The following is a 22,225-nucleotide window of genomic DNA, read 5'->3' on the forward strand; positions in this document are numbered from 1 at the left end:
GGTTCACTCTAGTTCCCAATCTGACCATGCATGACTTGCATGATTCTTGGTTAGGCCTTTGGGAAAGGAAAGGAGAGAATGCGACTAAACTGCTTTTGTAAATCAGTGTTGTATACAATTTATATTATTTTTAAGATTTTCACAATTTGTCTTAGCGCTACTTATTAATTACTTGCTGAAGCTTTAAAGGCTGTTATATTCTTGGCATAGTTCCACAATTGGCACAATTTTCTTGTATATATATCTCAGACATTTCAGTGCTTCATGAACAGTCTATAACCCGAAATAGCAAGCGGGTATAACAGCTACACTGAATATAGACACGAAATGTATAAACACAAATTTTTGCTTTTTGACATATCACTGTTTTAGTTTGCTTGAAAAGATGCAATGCAAAGACACAGGAATAGTATATGCAACCATATTACACAGAGGAACCTCACCCCGACCCCAAAATAGGCTTGTAACAGCCAAAATAAAATGCGTAAAGACACCACAGCTAACAGTCCCTTGGCTGCTTTTTCACATCCTTTCTTGCTTCATCCATTCACCACGAAATGTCCGAGACAAGAGGAGACGGCAGCATTCCTTAAAACCACTGGTATGAAAAAACTGAAACATCCCAACTGATCATTGCCTTTTGAGACAGCTCGTCCCCTTAAACAGAAATGCTGTTCATAGAAGAGCTAGCCTCAAGAGGACTGGGACATTTCTACTGCCAGCTGGTGACCTAGCAAGGCCAAACAACTGTTACCTGTCGACTGACATTACAGGGTGAAGTGATGAGAGTAAGCTGCTTGTTGCCAAAAAGTACTTTAGAAGAAGGAGTAAAGGAAATGAGAGGGAGAAGAGAACTGTGGCTGCACACACCACTAGTTTCCATGTGAACTCTAAATGACTAATTGGCAACTGCAGCAATGTGCATCTTAAGTATTTTTTCACTACAGCCTGGAACACAAGGTTGTTCTGCAAAAATTAATTTGAACACAAAAACCCCAAAAGACTAAATTCAAAATACAATCCCATCAATAAAATCCCACATCTATTCTTTCAGTGTTCTTTGATTAATTTTCTCACAAGATATAAAAATGAAATAAACCCTTTTTTGTGTGAGTTTTTTTCTTGGGGGGAGGAAGAGGAGAAGGAATCAGAAAATGTGATAAACAGTTAATACTCAAAATGCTGCTATGACAGGTACCTGACTGTTTGCTTTCCAGTCTTTCCCCCTTGCATACTTGCAAGATCTAGGAGTTCTGCAGAAGTGTGGGCAATAAATGTCATGTTGCTGCTCTGTGACCTCTCGCAGGTCACAGACGATATGGTGAGAAATTTCCATGGGGAATATACACAATCTTCCTCCAATCAAAGAACAGCATTTCAAAGACATTTGAGGTTAGGGAAAAGGAAACAGAGGGCCCCAAATGTGAAAAGAGGAACTTCACAGCTCTGTGTCCTCACAGGAAAACAACATCTGTGTACCAAGTTCCAAAAAGGAGAATTGCTTTTGACGTTCCTCTATTATGATATGTAATGAAAATTAAACATCTTAGATTACGTCTCTCCCACTTCACTTACCACTCCAAGATGAACAGAGGTTCCTGGCTCAGGGATGGTAAGTTTATGAAATGTTTCTAGGAGCTCATTCCTTTGACTATCCTGAAATAAGAAGGAGAAATAAAAAAAAAAAAAAAAAAAAGGAATACTAAGTAGGCATTGCTATAACAAGCTAAACTCCAAGACGGAAGGGCAATGCTTGTGGAATTGGGGGCTTAGAGAACTTGCAAGTGTAAAGAAAAACATGAAAATAGATTTATACATTAGACTATGAACAGAAATAAATGTAGTTTCCTCTGACAGCTGTGTTTTATAACATGATTTTTTTAGAATACATTTTTTTTCATATGTGTTTCTACATATTTCTGCAACCTACTGAGTCACCAACCTATGCGCTACACAGTTACTCAGCTCAGAGCAAGCCAGTTTTCACTGCAAGTTCTTTATAACAACTCACTAGTTTAGGGTAAAACCAAATGTATTTAATCCATCTAGATGAAGATGTGATCCTAAGTACTTCTACCTCAAACGCGAATGATTCTGACAAATGCAAAATACGATTATTACCACGAAGTTATAATAAATCAAAGCAGCAACCTAACTGGGAAGATTATACTTGTAATATTTTCAATACCTGAAACTAGGCTAGGTGTTGCAATCATATACGTGATTTCTCTGTATCATGAATTATCATTTATAAGCCTAGAAGCAAATGTTAATGGCTTAGTCACATTTTTTCACTGTCTGAAGATTGAATTTTACTTTGTTTTGCTCTAAAAGCAAAACAGCATCTGAAAGGCAGATGATGCTAAGCATTTTGCATCAGTAAGCTTAGTTCTACACTTACTTTATGTGACAAGTAAACTTGGATAAGACACCTGTCAAAGATTCATGAAACACTGCAATATAGGAATTGCATGGATATGCTGAATACAGTTCAGGTAATCAAAAAGTCTACACAGGATGGGTGACTGCAGGGAAACCATTAACTTGTGTTGGATCTGCAGTCACATTCTTGGACTTTATCTTTTCCCAAAAATAATTTAAAAGCATATTTATTTTTCAAAGGCACTTGCCGAGCTTTCAGCTTGGCTGAATATGATCTTATAGAATCATAGAATCATTAAGGTTGGAAAAGACCTCTAAGATCATCGAGTCCAACCGTCAACCCAACACTACCATGCCCACTAAACTATGTCCCTAAGCGCCTCATCTACACGTCTTTTAAATACTTCCAGGGATGGTGACTCCACCACTTCCTTGGGCAGCCTGTTCCAAGGCCTGACCACTCTTCTATATTACTGCATCATACAGATTAATAACTCACACGGTCATCTCTGATACAAGCACTTCTTAAAACAGCTTGTTTAATCCTCTCTCCCTCATTTGATATTGGGGCAGGGAAAAGAAGGGTTAGTACTTTAGAATAATACCTGTCCTTTTGCTGAATAATCTGCCAAGACATTGAGCAGCTTATAAAAGACTTCAAACCATGGGAGGTAACTAAAAAAAAAAAAGAAAAAGCATACATTTAACTTGCTAAATCTCAGTTAATAAATCCAAGATTGCTGGCCTTTACTATATACATGCATCCTAACAACAGCCTCCACTGGACATGACACTTTATAAATATCTGTTAGGAAAGCCACATCGGACTTTCCATTTGAAGGAGAACACTGCCAGAAGGTTGAAGCATCCCTTCCCTTTGAGGACTGAGCTTCAGTATTTACTCTTCCCCAGCGTTTCCAGCCACCTGTGGGCACTAAACATCAAATGTAGCACCAGCTGTAAACAAAAAAACCTCGGGTATCAGGCAGGGCAGTGCTGGGAGCTCACCTTCCTTCTCACCCTGTACATAACAAACATACAATCCAATGGAAGTTTTTAACCAGCAAGATAAATGTACACTACTGTATCTATGTTCATATATGGTGGAACATTTTTAATTGTAATTATTTCCTAAGTATATGTTAAATATCTAGTCTTCTGTACAGCTGCTGAGCGTCCTAGTAAACTGCAAACAGACAGTTGTTTTGGTTTTGAATCCTGATACAACTGGATTTTTTAAGATTGCATAACCAGTATCTCAGTTTTTAACTGTTGTCAAACCTTAATCCACATCCTATATCACTGTATTTAGCCCAGCCCCTCGTTAGGTCAAATAGAAACTTTATCTTTAGTAAATTTGTACTCAACTTGCAAAAGTCATAAAGAAACAAAATTAAAAGACAAACATGCAGAAAAATCGCATCTTTTTCATTTACATTACATTTCCATTCCATAAAATAAGACAGACAGCTAAGATGTTACTTTTCACTACAGTATGCTTTGGTATGATCTTGCGCCCTATTTTCATGACGCAGTTCTTTATTTCAATTCCTTTTTAAATACCGGCAAGGAATTTCCCCTCAGCTGCAGCGAATAGGAAAGCAAGTTTGCGTGACGCACAAACGGATTCTTCTTTTAATCACAGATGCTTTCTGAAGCAAATGGATTCTATTTTGATATAGTTAGACAGGATTGAAAGTTTTTGTAAAATATGACTACATCCTGACAATTATAAAGAATTGAGTGCCCCAAGGTTCCTAACTGTACAGCTTTTAGTAATAAATGAAGTGAGAAGCTATATATGAGACAGATAAAGTGAATGGCACTCCATCATTAACATTCGTTTGAAGCCTGCAAATGCTACTGTAAAATGTAAGTAGCTTATCAAAATATAGTGATAAGCAACTTAACTTTTCATGTTATATGACAGTATTATCATTTAAATTAATATGCTCTAAGCATCTTTACAAACTATGTATTAGAATAGAGCAGAAAGACAGACAATTACCACTTTAAACAGCATTTAAGTTTGGCATTAAATTGTAAACAATCAAGAAGGATTAGTTAGAAGATAAGTTTCTTTCTTTCTGTTTAGTTAAATAAACTTCAGCAGAGTTAAAAGCCATTACAAGAGTAACAAGAAATCCTCTCAAAACATATCTGCTAAGTAGAGATTAAGAACCTGGTAAACAAATCCTCACAAGGCATCTCTCAAAAGAGTTTGAAAAGACAGAAAACCAAGAAGGCAGAAAGCTCCCTGACAGTATGAAACCAAAACTTATTTCAGGAAGGCATACTTAAAGTTCTACTTAATTGCTCAGGGACCTTGCCGGAAAACTGTATTTACAGAATTAAAATGAGAATCTTTTAAAATATTATTGTGTTTATAATATATGTGTCAATATAAAAGCAATAAACAAAAGCAAGTTACCTCAGCTTCTAGTCTGCCAGAGCTGCACTTCATTTAGAGCCTCAACGCCTGCGAGTGAGGACAGACCAGGTTCTCAGCACCATTTGCAACAAGGGGTGCACGTACCCCCAAGGGGACAATGCTGAGCTCTGAAACCAAGGTCAGGTTGTGTTCCTTCTTCAAAGATTTACTTATCTGTCCTGTCGGGGGCCTGTTTATTCACAGCTAAACCTTACCTCACTGCAAATTCAAGGGAATTTTCTTTATTACTGCAATACACCAAACATGACAAATTTGTAGGTCCTATCCATGAGAATACTCCATCCAAATCCAATTTTGATTCTTTTGCTCAGCGCCTAGAAAATAGCTTCTATGATTCTAATAAAAATAACCCAGATAAAGTCTCATATTCACACAATGTCGACACATCAGCAAACACTCCATACAACAAAAGGGAAGGTATAGCCCTATTTCTGTTATACTTTCTCACTTCTTGTTGGCTTTCCCTTTTCTCTTCACTATTATGTTATAATGAACTTCATTACTCTCCTTTGTTTAACACTAACTCTTCCTCATTTTAATCCATGTTTTCCAAATAATGGTTCAGCATCTAAGCATAACCGCTTCTTCTTATTATTTTAAGAATAACTTTCCATTTTGAGGAGAGAAGCTTCACAGTTTTGAAGTTGAGGAAATTAGCTAATATTTGAAGCAGACCTCAACACAATACACGGGGATCTGTGTAGGTCTTGCTCAAGAAAGGTGCAAGATAAAACAAACAAACCCACCACAAAATTGCGTAAATTATGTAGACAATCTCACTTCAATTTTCACCTCCCTCCTTTGTCATTGCAGAACTCAGGAGCTCTCTCATCCTGAAAGCTTTGGATACGTTAGAAAACTAATTTATCCTGCCATCTTCAATACTTTTACTTCATCACTTATTCCATGTGTTTACTACTCAAGAGTGAAACAGTTCTGCTTTTATTAGACCAAATTGTGACCAGCTAAAGTTCTAAAAAAAAAAAAATTAAAAAAAAAAAATCAAGAAATATAGTTATCTGAATTTGTTTCTAGATCTCTGCCAAAAGGAAAAAAGAAAGATATGGATTTTTTCTTACAAAAAGCAAATCCTTGAGGCAACCTTTAAACACCCCCTCCAAAGAAACGGAGGTTGAATTTATAACCGAAAACTTTCTGTACCACATGCAACTTAAGTAGCACAACTGGTAGCACTACTGAAGATTTATGGCTTATGACTTGCTCATATTTAATTTGTAACCAAACACTTCCCCTTCCTCTTAGCTACCTTAGAACTTTTGATTAACTCTTGTTTTCACAGGTCATAGGTTAAACAAAGGAAGGGAAGCGTTCTGGAGTGAAATTGCCCAGAGCACCATAGCATGCGAGCACATGCACATACGCGCGCGCGCGCACACACACACACACACACGTTCCTCTTCAAGCAACATCAAAAAAGCGATAGAGATTCTTCAAGGGAGTTGAAGTTCAAAGACTCCAATAAGCATAAATCACATTGTGGTTGGAGAGTAAACGAAAATAAAAGGGCAATCTGAAATTTAATTTTTATTAATTTTACACCCATTTTCAGTTTCCTCACGCATACATATACACACATATAGTGACATATTTGCCAGAAAACATGACAATCAAATCAAAGCCTAATCAAATTAGGCTTCTTCAAGCTGAGAGATCGGTTTAGCACTCTGCTTTTCTCTCCCTCTGAACCCTCAGTGTGCGATGCAGCCTCGGTGCTGGAGACAGGCCAGTCTGACGGGAAACAAATATGAGCACAGGAAAACTGCTTATTATGCTACATAAGGTCTGCACAAACTCTACTGCACAAGTTGCACAGTACCTTATTCAGTAACTCATATGTCATCACCTTTTTAGTGCACTCCTTGAAAGTACAAAACATCATTAGTTACATGTGTCATAGCAATTAGGGTCAGTCAAACCGTTAAGACAACAGTGCTGCATTGCAGCTTGTAAATAGAAGTGTTTCCAAAATGTAGTGGTTTAAACAACAGTGGTGCAAAAACAACTGACAAGCCAGGCTGAGACAACAGGAAAGATATAAAAAGAAGCAAATTAGCATGATAACAAACCCCAGCAATCCCTGTGGGTAGGTTGTTTGCAGTTATGAAGAGGTTCACCTTTAATGGAGTAGACTTGCAACAAGAAGTAGAGCCTTTTGTACTCTGACTCCACAGCAAGCTGAAGGGGATGGGGGAAGGCAGACGGATGCAGATGACCGGTGCACCGGCAGCTGCAAAAGGCGCAACTCGCCAGCCAGCACTGCTCTCACAAGTCCAATCTGTACTTCAAAAGTTACACTGAACAGAAAATGTCATCACCCAATATTAGCTGCTACACAGATGAAAATGCTGTACTGCAGTCAATTTAGCTTTGAATTTTTCAACATATTAATCCACTAGTACGCTTTAACATATGAAAGGAAAAAAACTACTCTATCAGAGCAGCACATGCGAGGTCACATTTTCTGACCTCCAGAAAGGACTGCAACCAAAATTAGAGAATATTAAAGATAGCCCTTTGGAAATAAAACAACTGCATTTATATGCACATATATATGCACACATACACACACAAACCATGCGTGTATGCACACATACATGTGCATATTGTCATTCCACAGCAAGAAGGATGCAGTAAGATACGACCCAATAGAACTTCCTTTAGTGACACTAAGTTGCCAATAGCAATGAAATTAGGCAGAAAAGTAGATTTCCAGGATCCTCCTACTCTCATTAAACACTTAATACAAAAGCTTTTCACAACAAAACAAAACAATTATTAGCATTGCTTACAACAAACTTTTCTTTTAAAAATAATTAAAAAGAAATCCCCCCTCCAGCTGACTTACACTAGGAACTTTAATTGAAACTAACACTTCAAATTTGGCTAGGTCAAATAGTACCTATGGATATAAAGCAGAAAGGCCACAATAGCACACCAAAAAATGATGCCTCATTTTAATCTATTACTAGTCCAAGCCCTCTGCTAGCCTGCCTGACGTGGGCAATTTTGGAAATAAAAATTCAGTATCTACAGCCACAAATGTATGTTAGCCTATGGCAAAAACTATACAAGGCAGCACTGCAGATTTCACTACACTGCTCTTGTATCCAGTCTACCATGCAATTATCCAGTTTTGGATTTTAAATGAAGGTAAACTTCCCCCCCTTAAAAACACCTTAGCTTACTGGAAGATTTAAGGATCATCCTTCATAACTTCAGTACAGTGCTTTGGCTACTGTCCTATGTAAAATGAAGGGGTCATTGATAAGTTATGGGACTTAAAGCCGCAAAAACACGAGAGCTACTGTTTTATCTCCATCAGAATAACGATTAGCTTCCAGCAAATACAAAAGCCAAGAAAGAATATACAAAACCAAGATGATAGCTCTACTACAGTGATTGCCTATATGTAAAGACATGCAATGAATTTATCCAAATGGAATTGTCCAACAGTAAATAAGAAAATGCAACATCTCTAAGAAGAGCAAAGGGGAAATCTTTGAGCAACATATCTACACATGTTGATTTCTTTATCAAGTTGATTTCTTTATCAAGTAAAAGATGCCTTCCTCAGGAAAAAACAGCTGTTTCTTATCCAGTTCTGAAGCATTACTAATGAATAGAGGTTTCGATAATAAATACACTTTCTTTGAAATGTGAAAATTTCACCATTACCATTTCTTTTGATATTTTTTGAGCACTCGTTAGAATGAAGGAGAGTCGTAAGTTATAGCATGTACCACTATATCACTGTAGCTAACTCAGGAATACCATGTACATCCAAGGTCAAGTGCAAAGAGAGGCTGGGCAAACAGGCAAACACAGTACGGAATTTTACTTACTGTTAGAAGGGTAAATCTCCAATGAATTCAACTTAAAAAGGGAGAGATTTTCCAGTGTTAGTTGGAACAGACAACCGTGAAGGAAGAAGCAATAGCAAGATAACCGAAGTGTGCAAGAGCACTGTGAAAGCTGAACTCATCAAAATAAACTCCCACAGAACACTAAAGAGTTTGAAAGTGTATTGAGAACTTTGGCAGCAAAAATGCTACATGTACCAGTGTAGCAGCAGCAAACCCCAGTGGCAAAGGGTACCTTTTAAAATGATTTATGAGTATTTGCTAATTACCATAGCAACTGTTTATAAAACTAATTTTTAACATTGACAGCTCCAGCATTCAATTTTACTGGTGTGCTGTAATTAAAAAGCAAAGCAAACGCTTCTGGAAAAGTACCTGTAGTACCTTTGATTTCCTCTGAACCCTACAAAAGGTAAGTACCACCTTAGTTCACACAATTTCTACAGAGTACTAGAACAAGTTCCAGTCATATATAGGCAGAACTGCATTTTTGTACATGTATCTTTGTCATTTGAAATTAATGAGACTGAGTAACTAGTCTAACATCAACATATTTAATGCAGCATCTCCTAATAGACTGAGTTGTAAGCACATGTAACTTTTACTCCTTCCATTCACACAAATCAGAAGTGGAATTTTTAACATGTATTTATTATAACACAGACTATATTTTTTGATAACAGCATAACCAACTCCAATCTCCCTGGCAAATCAGAACAGTAATTTCCATTTTACAGATGCACATACTTCTCTGTAGTGACAGGCTTACAAAATCTGGCTGTATTAGCCAGGACTGGAGTCGAGGAGTTCCTGAATCTTGACCTTTTGCTCAGTACAATAAGTGCAGTGGCCTAGAATACTTAATTCTGTCAATAATGAGCTTGGCTCTTATATAAATCATAGTATGCATCATCACTAACTTCACTGGAAATACTCCTGATTGACAAAAGCGTAAGGAAGAGGAAATTCAGGCCAAGTATTTCTTCTGCCAGCACGACTTGTGCTTGTATCAATAAAACACACTGGTGTTTCAGTTCGTGGACTCTGAATAATTAATTCAAAACACAGATGACCTGGTACTTAGTTGTGGCAGTGAAATCACTACGAAGCCCAGCAGGTTCTTATGTGTCAAAGCGTTGATCTAATGAGTGAAACACCTTTTCTTGCATGGTCACACCCATATGACGCGAGTGACTTGTATCAATAGATGTATGTACGCCTTATTCTCTATGCCCACTCCAAGCAACATCACTGTTCCAAACTTGAAATCCTTGGGAGAATAATGTACAAGATCAAAATCTCAAGTAAGATTCAGCAAACTGAAAAAAGATGGGGTTTATTATTACTGTTATTATTACCACTATTACTAATTTCAACGTATTGACCCAATGAATGTTCCTGGTGAAGCAGAACATACGTTTTCTGACTCAAGGTACTTGTCAATACTTGCAGGACAAATGACAGATCCTTGCATCTGGAATTCAGAAGGCATCTCTGTGGATAATCCCACCACTACCATGTTTGAAAGAAAATGAGTGTGGAAAATATATCAAAAATTACTAGAGTCTCTCAGAGACTAGTTATCTTAAGACTTCTTCAATTTAAAGATAAAACTCTGCAATTTATACTTAAAAACAATCCTTCTTCTTTCCATCCTCCTGCACCTGGTAACTAATGATGCTTCTCCCAGGCAGCATTATTCCTGATGTTAGCAATCATATTCTATTTTAAGTTAATAATGGTGATTGCAGATTCTGATGATGAAATAAGTTATGTTTGCCAGTCACCATGCTCTTCAGTGGTTTTATGCAGACACAATTTTAAATAGCAAAAGCACAGCCATCAAAATACTTTTTCCTTCCCTTCATTAAAATGTGAATTTCCATTTTTAATTATTTTAAAATTCTGCCTTAATTTTTAACAGCTAAGTTAAATGACTTAACTACATATTTTTAAAAATAATCCTTTTTCCTCCCCTCAAGAGAGAGCTGTCTTCATATGCCTATTATTTTCCTTGCAGTAATACACTGTTAATTCCCCCCACCACCACCACCTTCCTTTCCTTCCCCCACTCAATGTTTGCAGCATTTCTACAAAATGCATTTGAAAGAACCAAGGCATCTCTGGGCTCATTTGGGAATTTCTATAGGCTAAATTCCCAGTTCAGCCATTTATGTGTTCCAGTGTCTTCCCCTACACCTTATGGAACTCAGTACATCATTATTCTCTCTTCTAGACTCAGTCTATTGACACATTCTCACACTTGTAAGCTTAAACACATACACACATACCCACAAATCTCCATAGCAACATCTGTGCATGTTGATGAGATGCAGGTTTACCTTCCACAGGATCAGCCAACAGCCTTTTTTGAACATCCGCTTTTATTTTTTTTTATTGCAAAGTTTTGACTCTGCATTAGACCTCAATCCATTGTAAGTACCTCTGCCACTGTAGAGAGCCATCCGAATTCTTTCCTTTTCTTGGTCTCATAGGATTTCTTTCCTTTCTGCGTTTTCCCCAATTTTTTTATAAACTTCTCTTTAATTATTATGCATGAGTGATCTTTCCATGATTCCATGAGATTCAGTCAAAAGTTCTGTAGCTTAAGCAGATGACTCACGTACCTATCGTAGAAGTATTTAACCCCACAGAACTGGCTCACACAGAACTTGCACATCTTGTCTTATGGAGCGTCTTAATACTATGTAACTGTCAATAGAAAGTGCTTACTTTGGTGACTTGCCACTGCGTATTAATCACAAAAGTAAATTAAAGCATTCCCTTTCCTGTCCTTCTACCCAGCGTGACCAAGTATAAGCAGTTACAGCAAGTCTCACTTGCACAAAGACTCCCAAGTTCACTAAATACCAGTATTGAACCCAACCGCTCCCCAAACAGCCACAGTGGCTCTTGAAACAGAGCAGCAGCGTCTCTCACAAAAGACAGCTCAAAGGAGCTGAATACATCCCTTTAACAACATGGAGCCAGAAAACTGTAACAAAGAGATTTATGATGTAACAATTTTACATTTTAGTCAAGCTAAAAAGTGCAAGGGCAGCTTGAGATAACCATTCCAAGGGTCTTTTGTTAGTGTGCTAACATCTAATTGGGACATCGCAAATGGAACTGAAGCCTGAATTTGACAAAGCTGTCACCCTTTCTCGGATTCTTTGTGGTCACTCTAAAACCTTGGGGGAAAAAAAAGAAGTCCAGTGCAGCTGCACTGTGGAATTTATGTAAATAAAACGAATTCAGAACTTTAGCATTACAGCATGCAACATCATGAAGCATCCACCAACCCAGCACACAGTAATCTCCCCTGCTTCTCACAGGAGCCCTCTGTGAAGGAAGAAAACAACATAATTTCAGAGTCTGAAAAAGAAACAGCTTTTCCATGAAAACCATGCCTTGGACTTTCACTGAAAAAAGTTTTATACAAAAAGAATCTCTGTTTTTAGAACCTGGAGCATTACACTTCAGATTGGAAAACAGAAATACCACACCTTTTGGTTTATAGGCCCATGCATAACATCCTACTGTACGTTCACAGACACATAAATATAGGCATAATTTAAATATATTTTAAATATATTCAATAGTCAAGCTTTTTTCTTGTGAATTACCTATCACTGCAAAATTTTAAAAAGTGTATTGAATTTTATGATAGAATATTTTGTGTTTAATTTATTTCAGAAATATCTTTAAGGTCTGTTCTGTTGTTGGGGACTTTCTGTTTTCCCTCTGGTAGATTACTCCTCTTTAAAAATCAAAGATTTTTAACTTCTAACACACAAGTTATTCATATCATTGGGAAAACATGCCAAGTGATATTTCTCCAGTCAGTCCACATGGAGAAAAGAGAAAGGAATTTATTTAAGAGACAGAACCCAGGGTCTGCTGAAACAAAATGCAAAACTTAAGTAGATTTTGGAGAGTACATACATCTCTAAAGCCTGCAGCACAGATTGACGACAGAAGAAAAGAACTGTGCAATGTGATCAGCTTTACGACAGTGCAAGCCCTACTACACAGGGCTTTTATGGAGCAGAAAGCTGCAGTTCTTACTGTACGCAGCTAATGTAAGCATGTCTGACCAGGTATACCTCTCTTCTCAAATTCAGCATGCTAAGATGATTAACTCTGGAAGATCAAGTGCATTATCTTAAAAAAAAAAAAAAAAAAATTGTATGGTTTTTAGTAGATGTAAAATTAAATGGGAAGCCCCATAAGCTCCCAAATACAATCATAAGGTCTCTTGTCCCTTTTCAGAAGAGAGAGTTGTAAATCTTTGGGGTTTTTTAGTTTAAGACCAAGAAAGAAACTTCTCAAGCATGTTTGAGAGCAAAGGACTGAAGTAGCAGCATGAAATAAAGGTACGTAAAGAAAAAAGTTCGTTTGCATTTACAAGGCAAACACTGACAATTATGTCTTTATACTCTTATTAAAACCACAGGCAAAGAACATCCCATAAAGCGCAATTGGTGAGAAGATGGGTACACTGAAGTGCTTGACAGTTTATAGTAAGATTTATGAAGTGCAACAAAATAGCCTTGGAGTTAAAAAGACAACAATTATATTCCACTTAAGGCCAACAGGAGTACAATGTTTTTACTTGGCCAGGGTTAAGTAAAATGCTCTAATTAACAAATAAGAGGAGGGCAGCCTTAAACTGAGAAAAGTTACAGATGATACTGGCACTAATTTCCTGGACATTAAAAAAATTGGTTATGAAGTAGTTAGAACAGTTTGGCACATGGGGCTTGATTTTAAAAAAGTAGGATGCGTTAGACAACATGAGAGCCTAAAAATCACCACTGAAGTGACAATACAGAGAAAGGATTCCAAAGGCTTAGCATGTCAAGGAATCTCTCTTCTCAAACCATGTCTAAAAGCACACATGAAAGTGCTAGAAGAGGGAATTCTAGATGTGGCAGACAATCAGAGATCCCACTAGGTTTGAGACATCTGGCATCAGTTGAAATCCATCACATTTCATTTGGGGATCAAAGACTACTGTTAAGTCTATCACAGGTTGAAATAGTAGATCCTGAACAGCCTTTTCATCCCAATGCAAATTAACCCTTTTTCCTTGACCAGAGAAACAGCTCCTTTTCATTACAGACTCCAATCATACGTGCTTGTTGAGCTATGCCCTCTAGTACTAAGTTTGAGCTGAAATTTCATTAGAATTATGAACTTTTTATTACAAATCAGAAGTGCTCCCTATCAGCAAAAGGCACTGTGTTAAAGCACAGTGCTGCAGTGAGCTCCAAAAGCCATGGGACTTTGACATATTTTGTATCACAATCTGTAATGCCATAAATTCCTGAAGAGAAGAAAAATTTTACACAGCTCTATGTTCAAGAGCCACACTGAAAGGGTGGTAAGGACTTTCGCTCAGCTACTAAAGAAATTCGCCATGTATTTAAAAGTTGAAGCTGAGCATCAGGTGTGTTTTCTATAATCTCTGTCTCTCCCATGGTCTTTTATTCTTGAACCAGAGTTTTTTTTCTACCCATATATTTTGCATTAGTCATTAGCCATCAACCTATGTCAAAGGCTAAGGAGAAAAAAAAGCCCGAGTCCCACAAATTCTGAGTTAAGAAACTCTGAGTGTAATAAATACAGCTCAAAAGACACCCACATCATGACTGTAACAGGTTCAGAGGGTGACTCCCAACTGGCCAACACATTCTGCCTCTAGAGCAACCAACTTCGTGTAAGGCCAATGCCCATCTCTGGGAAAGAACAACTCACGAGGTCATGAAGTTATATTTAGAGTAGAATAGTCAGAACAATATTTAAGAAAGGTAAGTATCAATTACCTAAATCATAGGAGGAAGGCCAAGGTTTTCACTGGCTAATCACACTGTCACATGAGAGAGAGGATTGTCTTCCAAGCCACAGAAAGGAATATCTACTTAAAGCATGCCACGTGGTAAATATCTCGTAGATCAGCACCATAAGCTGATTCAGAAAAAGCCAGGGGAGATCTATACTGAGAAAAACGGATGAGACCAGACTGTTTTTTCTTTTTTTTATCAGATAGCATTATATCATTCCAACACCAAAAAGCAAAGCTGGATAATGCAGCTTCATACCTGTGCGAGTTCATAAGACAATATTCTAGGATACTATGCTGATTCTTTGCATTTTGGTAAATTAAATACAGAGAAAATTGGGGTAGGGAATGAGAATATTTCAGTAACAAAGAGAGAGAATTATACGTACCCCTCTTCTGGAATATACTCCAAACCACTTTTGTTTCCTATTGGGAAGAAACAAACTTAAGTGCAGCAAGGTCTTTTATAGTTCCCTTGCACAGGGAGGAAACTTCATTACTGTGAAGAAATATTCACACGTTCAGTGGTAGTACACATGCCTCCTAATAATAAGCAAAGTTTGGTCCCCAAGTCAGTTGGTAGCAAGTCATAAAAGTTAAACTGAAATCCAACCACAGCTGAAAGAGCCAAGTGAGAAATTCATGATTATTTCAGTGCTGTGGAGGTACTTGGAATTCGTAATTTGGGCATGTTGAGAAACTGGGCTAGTCACGTAAAAATCACTTTACTTACAGCAAATAAGCATTTGTAATACAAGATGTGAATGCGGTCCTTGAATTGAAGACTATAAAGATCAAGTCAGAGAGTCTGATATTTTATTGCAGGTTGTCTATGACTACAGTGCACAACGTTTTAGGATTGACAACAAACATTTAGATGCAAAAATAAGTATATGAAATGATGCGGCTCTTCACCCACAGAAACATCACCGATGAATCTGATCAACAGACTTCCTGAAAATGTGACACACAAATTAACAGAAAAGACTCTCTGGCCCTTTACCCGCCTAGAGGGCACAATTTTTATTTATGACACTTCTTGTCTAACAATCAATTTAAGCAAATTATTAAAATGGGAGATTGCCCACAATCATTTTATTCTCTGAATACTCGAGCTGGTGCTCCAACACTATTAATTCTAAAACACACTGCGGTAAGTTACTGTTAAGTAAATAATATTTGTATTGTAAAGTTCGGAGGAACATCTGTCCCTTATCAAGCATGTTGATAAACAGTCAGGGTTACAAATTAAGGTTTTTATTTCAGATCCATGCACAATCCAGATAACGCTGCCTCTATGAAGCCAGATAAAGCCTTTCTCCTATTATTACAGTGTGGCTGAATCACTTTTTCTATTGAAACAATACGCAGAAGTCAACACATGCAGCTTTTCTCAGCAATTCTACCTCTCAGAACAGCCCCTGCTTCTCCAATTACCACTGCATAACCTGAGGGCTCCTGCCACATCTTGATTTTTGAAGGACGAAGTTGCCATGTAATCTCATTGGGGGAATGTTGTATACATCTGTCAGCGAGTACAGGATGGTCTCATTCCTGACAGATGCATTTTGTAAGCCTTCAGACAGCAACCCAAAAGTGATCCATTTGTGGAAGAGAAGAGCTATCCGTCTTGTACTTTAACTACTTCCTCCCTACTTTTTTGATGCCAGGGAACTGGGTTTTCCCAAAGGTGATGCGCTAATTCATTTTGTATTAGCACTAAAATGGAAGTTTCCAAGTCAGTCAGCCAGGGCCAAAGGTAATAAAAAGTGACATGATTTAATTACTTCTGTTACAGTTGTTCAGCAACTAAAGGAGGTGTGACATGAAGCCCTAATTAATTAAGTAAAATTGGTTTCTGGTCAGTAGGCAAGACCAGTGAACTAGCTGGACTAGAATGCACTATTCTTAGCTTTATCCAATTCCACCAGTAGCAATACATTAGTATTTCTAACACTTGACATTTTTTGTTGTGATCCTTCTCATTGATATTTACACAAGTGTTTTGACTTGCAGTCAAGTTAAAGCTTTGGCAAAATCTGCAATAAACTTCCTTTGACACACCTTCACTATTCTTCGAATTCACTGCAAGCCAGTTAACCCTCGATCGGTAATGTAGAGGGAAGAAGAGACAGAAGGGATTTTTTTATTTGTTTTAAGGGATCCTGGGTCTCTGAGAAGGATAGCGTTGAGAGAAATCAAATAGTTAGAAGTCATAACTAACTTTATATTGTGCATTTACTTGTTATATTCTGAAAGCAAATACTGTTCTTATTTCACATACCAAAACAACAACAAAAACAAAACAGCAAGACAACAGCACAGAACTGATACTTTCACTACACCAATATCATAATTTTTGCTCTAAGAAGGAATATTCAGAATGAATGGCACTTATCACTGCTATAAAAATTACCTGGAGTTTGTTCAGTTAAATCAATTGACAGTTCCAATCTAGGACTGTTACATGACAGCAACCGTTCCATCTGAAATCTAATCTCTGATCTTACACAAGAGGATTTTTTTTTTTTAAAGTTATTTATTTTGGCAAGAATTACCTTAAGGTATAAGGGGGGGGAAAAAGAAGAGCAAAAATCAGGCATGGAATATTATAAATGACAGCTAAAATCCTAACTGGTCTACGCTTCTTCTTCAACCCATGTATTCATGATGCGTCTTTTACCTGTCCATCCTTACCTCTAGCTCTTTTCTAAAACCATTGTGAGGATTCATTTCTCCTTCCTGCACATATTCCTCATACTATTCATTTTGCCCTTTACTTTTACTATTCAAATAATAGTAATAAAGTAATAATTAAAAGTTTCCAACAGGAATGCTCTGCTATATTATAGCAGTGCTCCGAAGTCAAATACTTGTGCCTTTGACTGCACTTCCACGAACACCACATCCATGAACTCAGATCCCCAGTTTTGTTACTGGTATGATTAAAAGCAGCAGGCAGCAGACCGAGATGAAGCAAGAACAAAGGACTGTCAGCAGAGAAGCGACTCTCAGATAACAGCCTTGCATTAGTTTATATGGTCAACAGTTTCAGGAAATGTAGAGTAACTCAAAGCTGTGGTAAACTCAGTCTAGGACAGCAGAATTTTCTTCTCCTTGCCCCTGCACATCTCATTATAGTTTTCAGAATCAGAAAGTGAAAATTTCTACTAAAAGGAGAAACAAATAAACCCACAACACACCACCCTTCCCCGCCCTCCAAGGGAACTATTTAGATTTCTAGGTTCTAAATGTCTGAGGCTTGGAATAGTTGCAATATTACCTTACTAGATTAAATAGTCAAGTGCTTAAATATACAGCACAGACTACTTGTGCTTTGGACTCCATAGGCGAGACAAACTAGTAACATCTTTAACTTAGAACAATCGCCTAGATCTAAAGTAGGTTTCATTATAGCTAGTGAAGTGAAACACGCACCTTCAGAGAAGGATTCATCCGGCCTCTTAGGCTTGTAGTTAGTGTGAATGTGAATGACACTCTGGAGCCTTCTCCTAGTTCAATCAATTTCTAATTTTCCTGTAAATATTATGACCAACAAGATCTGTGAAAGTCTGTGCATGACTTACTGCCCACCTTTGGAAAAAAACATGAATCATTTACATCCCCAAGCATTCCTAGGTGAAGGTGGTAAACTCTGCATATTAAAAAGCTTGCAATGCCAGGACTGCTGTAACTTGTGGAGCTGTACAAATAAGTTCAGAAATTTTTTTTAAGGATACAAACTTTAAAGACACAGAGGACTACAAGTGTTTAGGATAACTGTAATCAGAGGAAGAATTCTGCTTTGACCAGAATTGGAAGAGTTGACAAATAGCCCAGATGTGGAAACAGCTCATTCTGGAAAGCATTCATCCACCCGTGTAGATTTTACTTGGGACACATCACCTCCTTATTAACATCATTAGAATGCAAGTTCCCCAAACCTGTTGCTGCATGCCTTAAAGCATTTCCATATTCACGTTCCTTTGCCTGTCCTCCCTATCTATGCTCTATGATCCCTTGTTCTCGCATGGCTCCTGACACCGCAGTATGATTTAGCCCTAGCAGTATGTGCAAGAAAGCCTATGCTGAGAGCGCTTCACTTCCAGCTCAGGATCAATGGAAAGCAAGACATAGCAAGATGGGAAACACATTAAGAAGTTAACTGAAATGCACATTTCTCTATTACATAATTTTGCACTTGAGAACTACAATGCTTTTTCTTAACACCACTGTTGCAATACTGCTTTAGAACAAACTTCCTTTGGTTACATAGTGGCAGCGCTCCATCGGTGCAGGTTCTAGAGAGAGATTTGGAAGCACTTTACTATTACGCTCCTCATAATTCAAACTCTGTTTTGTGTCTGTCTTTATAGGTCATTGTTGGCCAGATGGAAAATATTAAGGAAAAAGGATTGCAACTAAATCAATCGGCTGTAGTCTGCTGCCAAAAGGCCCCAGGCTAACTACAAGCAGATTTGCAAGCAGGCTCTGCTCCGTTACAATCTGAGATCTGGCACATCCTTTGCCCTGACTAACAGCAGGAGGGCACAGGGCCAGCTGAGAGCAGCTACTGTGCCAAACAGACTGTGCAGGTCTTACTGCTTGAATGCTTCCACAGAAAAGGAGAATCGATGGGACTCTTTTGTAAACAACTCCCTGTACTTTCTGGCTGCTACTAACTTCAAAAGTGGTATAGCTTTATCCCACTACAAAATTAATGCAAGTATACAGCTCAGACTTGTTACCAAAATCAACATGTAGAGAAATAAATACCAGTTAAACTTTCAACTAAGAATAATGATGTATATATACACACACATAGTGAAAAACAAAATAAAAACATCTTTTCTCCAATGCCAAGTACCATCTAGGAACAATTAAAAAATGGCTGAACAGTAGCCAAATAAAGTATTCATATCAATATTCTTTGCAACCTCTTACTTACAAGTAAGAAGGGACTTAAACTTGGTTATTGAACCTTTGACTTTTAATTTTTATTTCTAATATAAATACTTCCCAGGAGATACCTTTTCTCGTTTTTAACAGCTCATGTATGCAGTTATCAATCAGCAGGTCCAGTTTATCTAGGAAGTTCAATGGGGAAAAAAGCATTTTTCTAATATTAACCAACTAACCTCTTACGCATTCACCATTTTATTCTAGACGCCCATGCCTGCAGTACCTGCCCCAACTGGACCACGTCAGGCATGGCTTAACTGATTTTCCTCAAGCATGTTATCACCAGCTGGGGGAGAGGGAGAGGAGCAGACTGGTTGGAGCTAACATTTCATAGTATTTTGTAACAGTAGGATTTATTTTTCTTTTGCAGTAAAGATCAAACCACATCAATAATTTCTGTTTCCAGTGAACAATAACAGAAAAATTGAGAGAAACAGACGGGAACTTCCGTTTCAAACATCATCACCAGCTGATCACATAAAATAAAGCACCTGCAAAGACTTCACATCCTCTACTCCAACCATAAGGCATGTGTCACCAGTGAACAGAAAACAAGAATGAAGGTGTGCATGACAAGACAGAGTAAGAGCCAAGAATGAAAATACCGGATCTCTCATTTAATTTAAAAGCAATGTAAATAGTGTCCTTCCATTACCTAGAAAGATGTTTCTCTCTTTCAGAGCACTTGTCATTACAGAAAAATCCAGAGTCCAGAACTTGCAATGTTTTTTTTATCTTTTCTAAATCTTTTTCCTATGGCACTTAGTATTCAAATTTTAATTCATTTATATTGACATCATCAGAAAATTTGCAAATATGACTAGAGCACAGAGCACAAATTGGTAAAATTTTGGAAATGTACGTAAAAGTGAAACAAAAAGGGTAAAAAACACTGGAAAAAGAGGACAAGTACCTTTTTATGATGGATTTATTTTGCTACTATGAAGAATTACATAAATATAATTGAACATAGTAAGCATACTGTAGTATATTTAAGAAAAATGAAGCCTAGAAATGTGAAACCTTACTCCAGCCCTGTCCACTTCTGCTGAGCCATACATGGAGCTTGCCATTTCTGTGTCTGTGATTATGAGGTGTGCGGATTAGCAAGGTTCTACCGTATTTAAGTTTCAACAAAAATATTTAAATGAATTCAACCATGCTTTAAAACTTCAAGCTCAGCTACCAAAGCCTTTAACAGACCTACTGACACCACAACGAAAACTCCAAAGCTTTTCACTCAGTGTCATTTAATATATTCCCTATTGACTTGTTATTTATCAACTACATCTAGTTGAAAATAAGAATTCATTATTTATGAGTTTAGTGGAATCGACTCCTTTCAATGTTGGTCTTAAAACTCAAAACATCAAAATGCATTTCTATTGCTAAAACTATGATGTTGCATACAATTTCAAAGAAAAAAAACAATTCAGAGGAAATACTGTACACACTTTTCTCATATTAATAAAACAGAAAATACAAGCCTCATATAGAACCAACTGGATTCTTTAAGACTTGGGTTTGTGACACTGCTCTTTAGACAGACATTTATATACGAAAATATGTTAAAACCTCTTTTATATTTTTGTGCACGTACACACAGATGAATGCACATTCTTACGAAATACATATACACAACATATTGATGATGAATAATCTCAAACATCATTAATCATGTCAATAAAAGTACCACGAAAAACTAGGTATAAACTTCAATAGAAGCTTTTTAATGATGGGACAGAAAAAATGCATTGTCACATGCTTTTAATTTTTTAAGACTATTTTAATAAGTGTATTTTATTCAGTGTTGCAGAGGATATAGTTTCAGAAAGCTAATATAACTTGAGAGACACTTCAAAATTTATTTAAAGATACTTGAGAAAGATAAGATACTAAGACAACCTTACAGGCTTTCTGAAATAAGTTTCTAGAGTCTAAAAAAAGTTTAATGGCAGAGATGAAAATAGAAGTCAACAAATGAGCAGATGTAATATAAAATTTTTCCTGGAACAGTATTTTTAAATAGCTCATCTCTATCCTGTAAAACTTGTAAAGACAATAAAGAAAAACCACAGGAAGTTTGGAAAAACTATACTGGAAATAGCGTATCAGAAAGAAGAAACACAAAGCAGATAGCTAAATTTAATTGATGTCAAGCTCTCTTCTCACTAGGTTCATCACTTTTCCATATATATTCTGACAAGTAACTGAAAATAAAAGCCAGTGTCTGTTTAAGCAAATCAGCAGGGGTAAAAACCCTAAACTTTTAAGATGTAAACTGTTTTATAAACATGTCAAGTTAAAGCAAAATGCCTGCAACAACAGGAGACCCTTTCCAACCTTGCATACTACATTCATGGCATTCTCACATTTTTAAGCCACTTTAGATCAATTTCCTGTCATACACAGAAGAGGAAGTTGAACTGTTTTGCTACAGTTAAAGCTTGTAAGAAACTAGAATTTCTGTGAAAGAAGGTCAGAGTCTAGCTACGAGTCTTGCCTGCCCTCTCTTCTTTTCTCTGTAAGGTCCGTGCAAAGAAACTGAGAAATGTCTGCATCTTCAACTCTTACTTACATTCAACGCATGCATTGAATCCACTGCTAAAAACCCAATAATAATAATAATAATAATTAAAAAAAAAAAAAAAAAAATCTATGAAGAAGGCAGACAGAGGCTCAACAACATTTTTATTAGGTACA

At 37.1% G+C, this 22,225-nt stretch overlaps 1 protein-coding gene across 1 annotated transcript in view; it reads right to left on the reverse strand.

Moving 5' to 3' along the window:
- DENND1A (DENN/MADD domain containing 1A) overlaps window positions 1–22,225 on the reverse strand; it is a gene marked incomplete at its 5' end in the record, with an annotated part of 209,147 nt that overhangs the window by 121,605 nt on the left and 65,317 nt on the right. The window contains 2 exons of the mRNA XM_009587477.1: window positions 1,576–1,656; window positions 2,988–3,057. Of these exons, the coding sequence (XP_009585772.1) occupies window positions 1,576–1,656; window positions 2,988–3,057 (151 nt within the window). The remainder of the gene's footprint in view (window positions 1–1,575; window positions 1,657–2,987; window positions 3,058–22,225) is intronic.

This window comes from Fulmarus glacialis, unplaced genomic scaffold (genome assembly GCF_000690835.1).
Source record: "Fulmarus glacialis isolate BGI_N327 unplaced genomic scaffold, ASM69083v1 scaffold12811, whole genome shotgun sequence".
NCBI classification, from domain to species: domain Eukaryota; kingdom Metazoa; phylum Chordata; class Aves; order Procellariiformes; family Procellariidae; genus Fulmarus; species Fulmarus glacialis.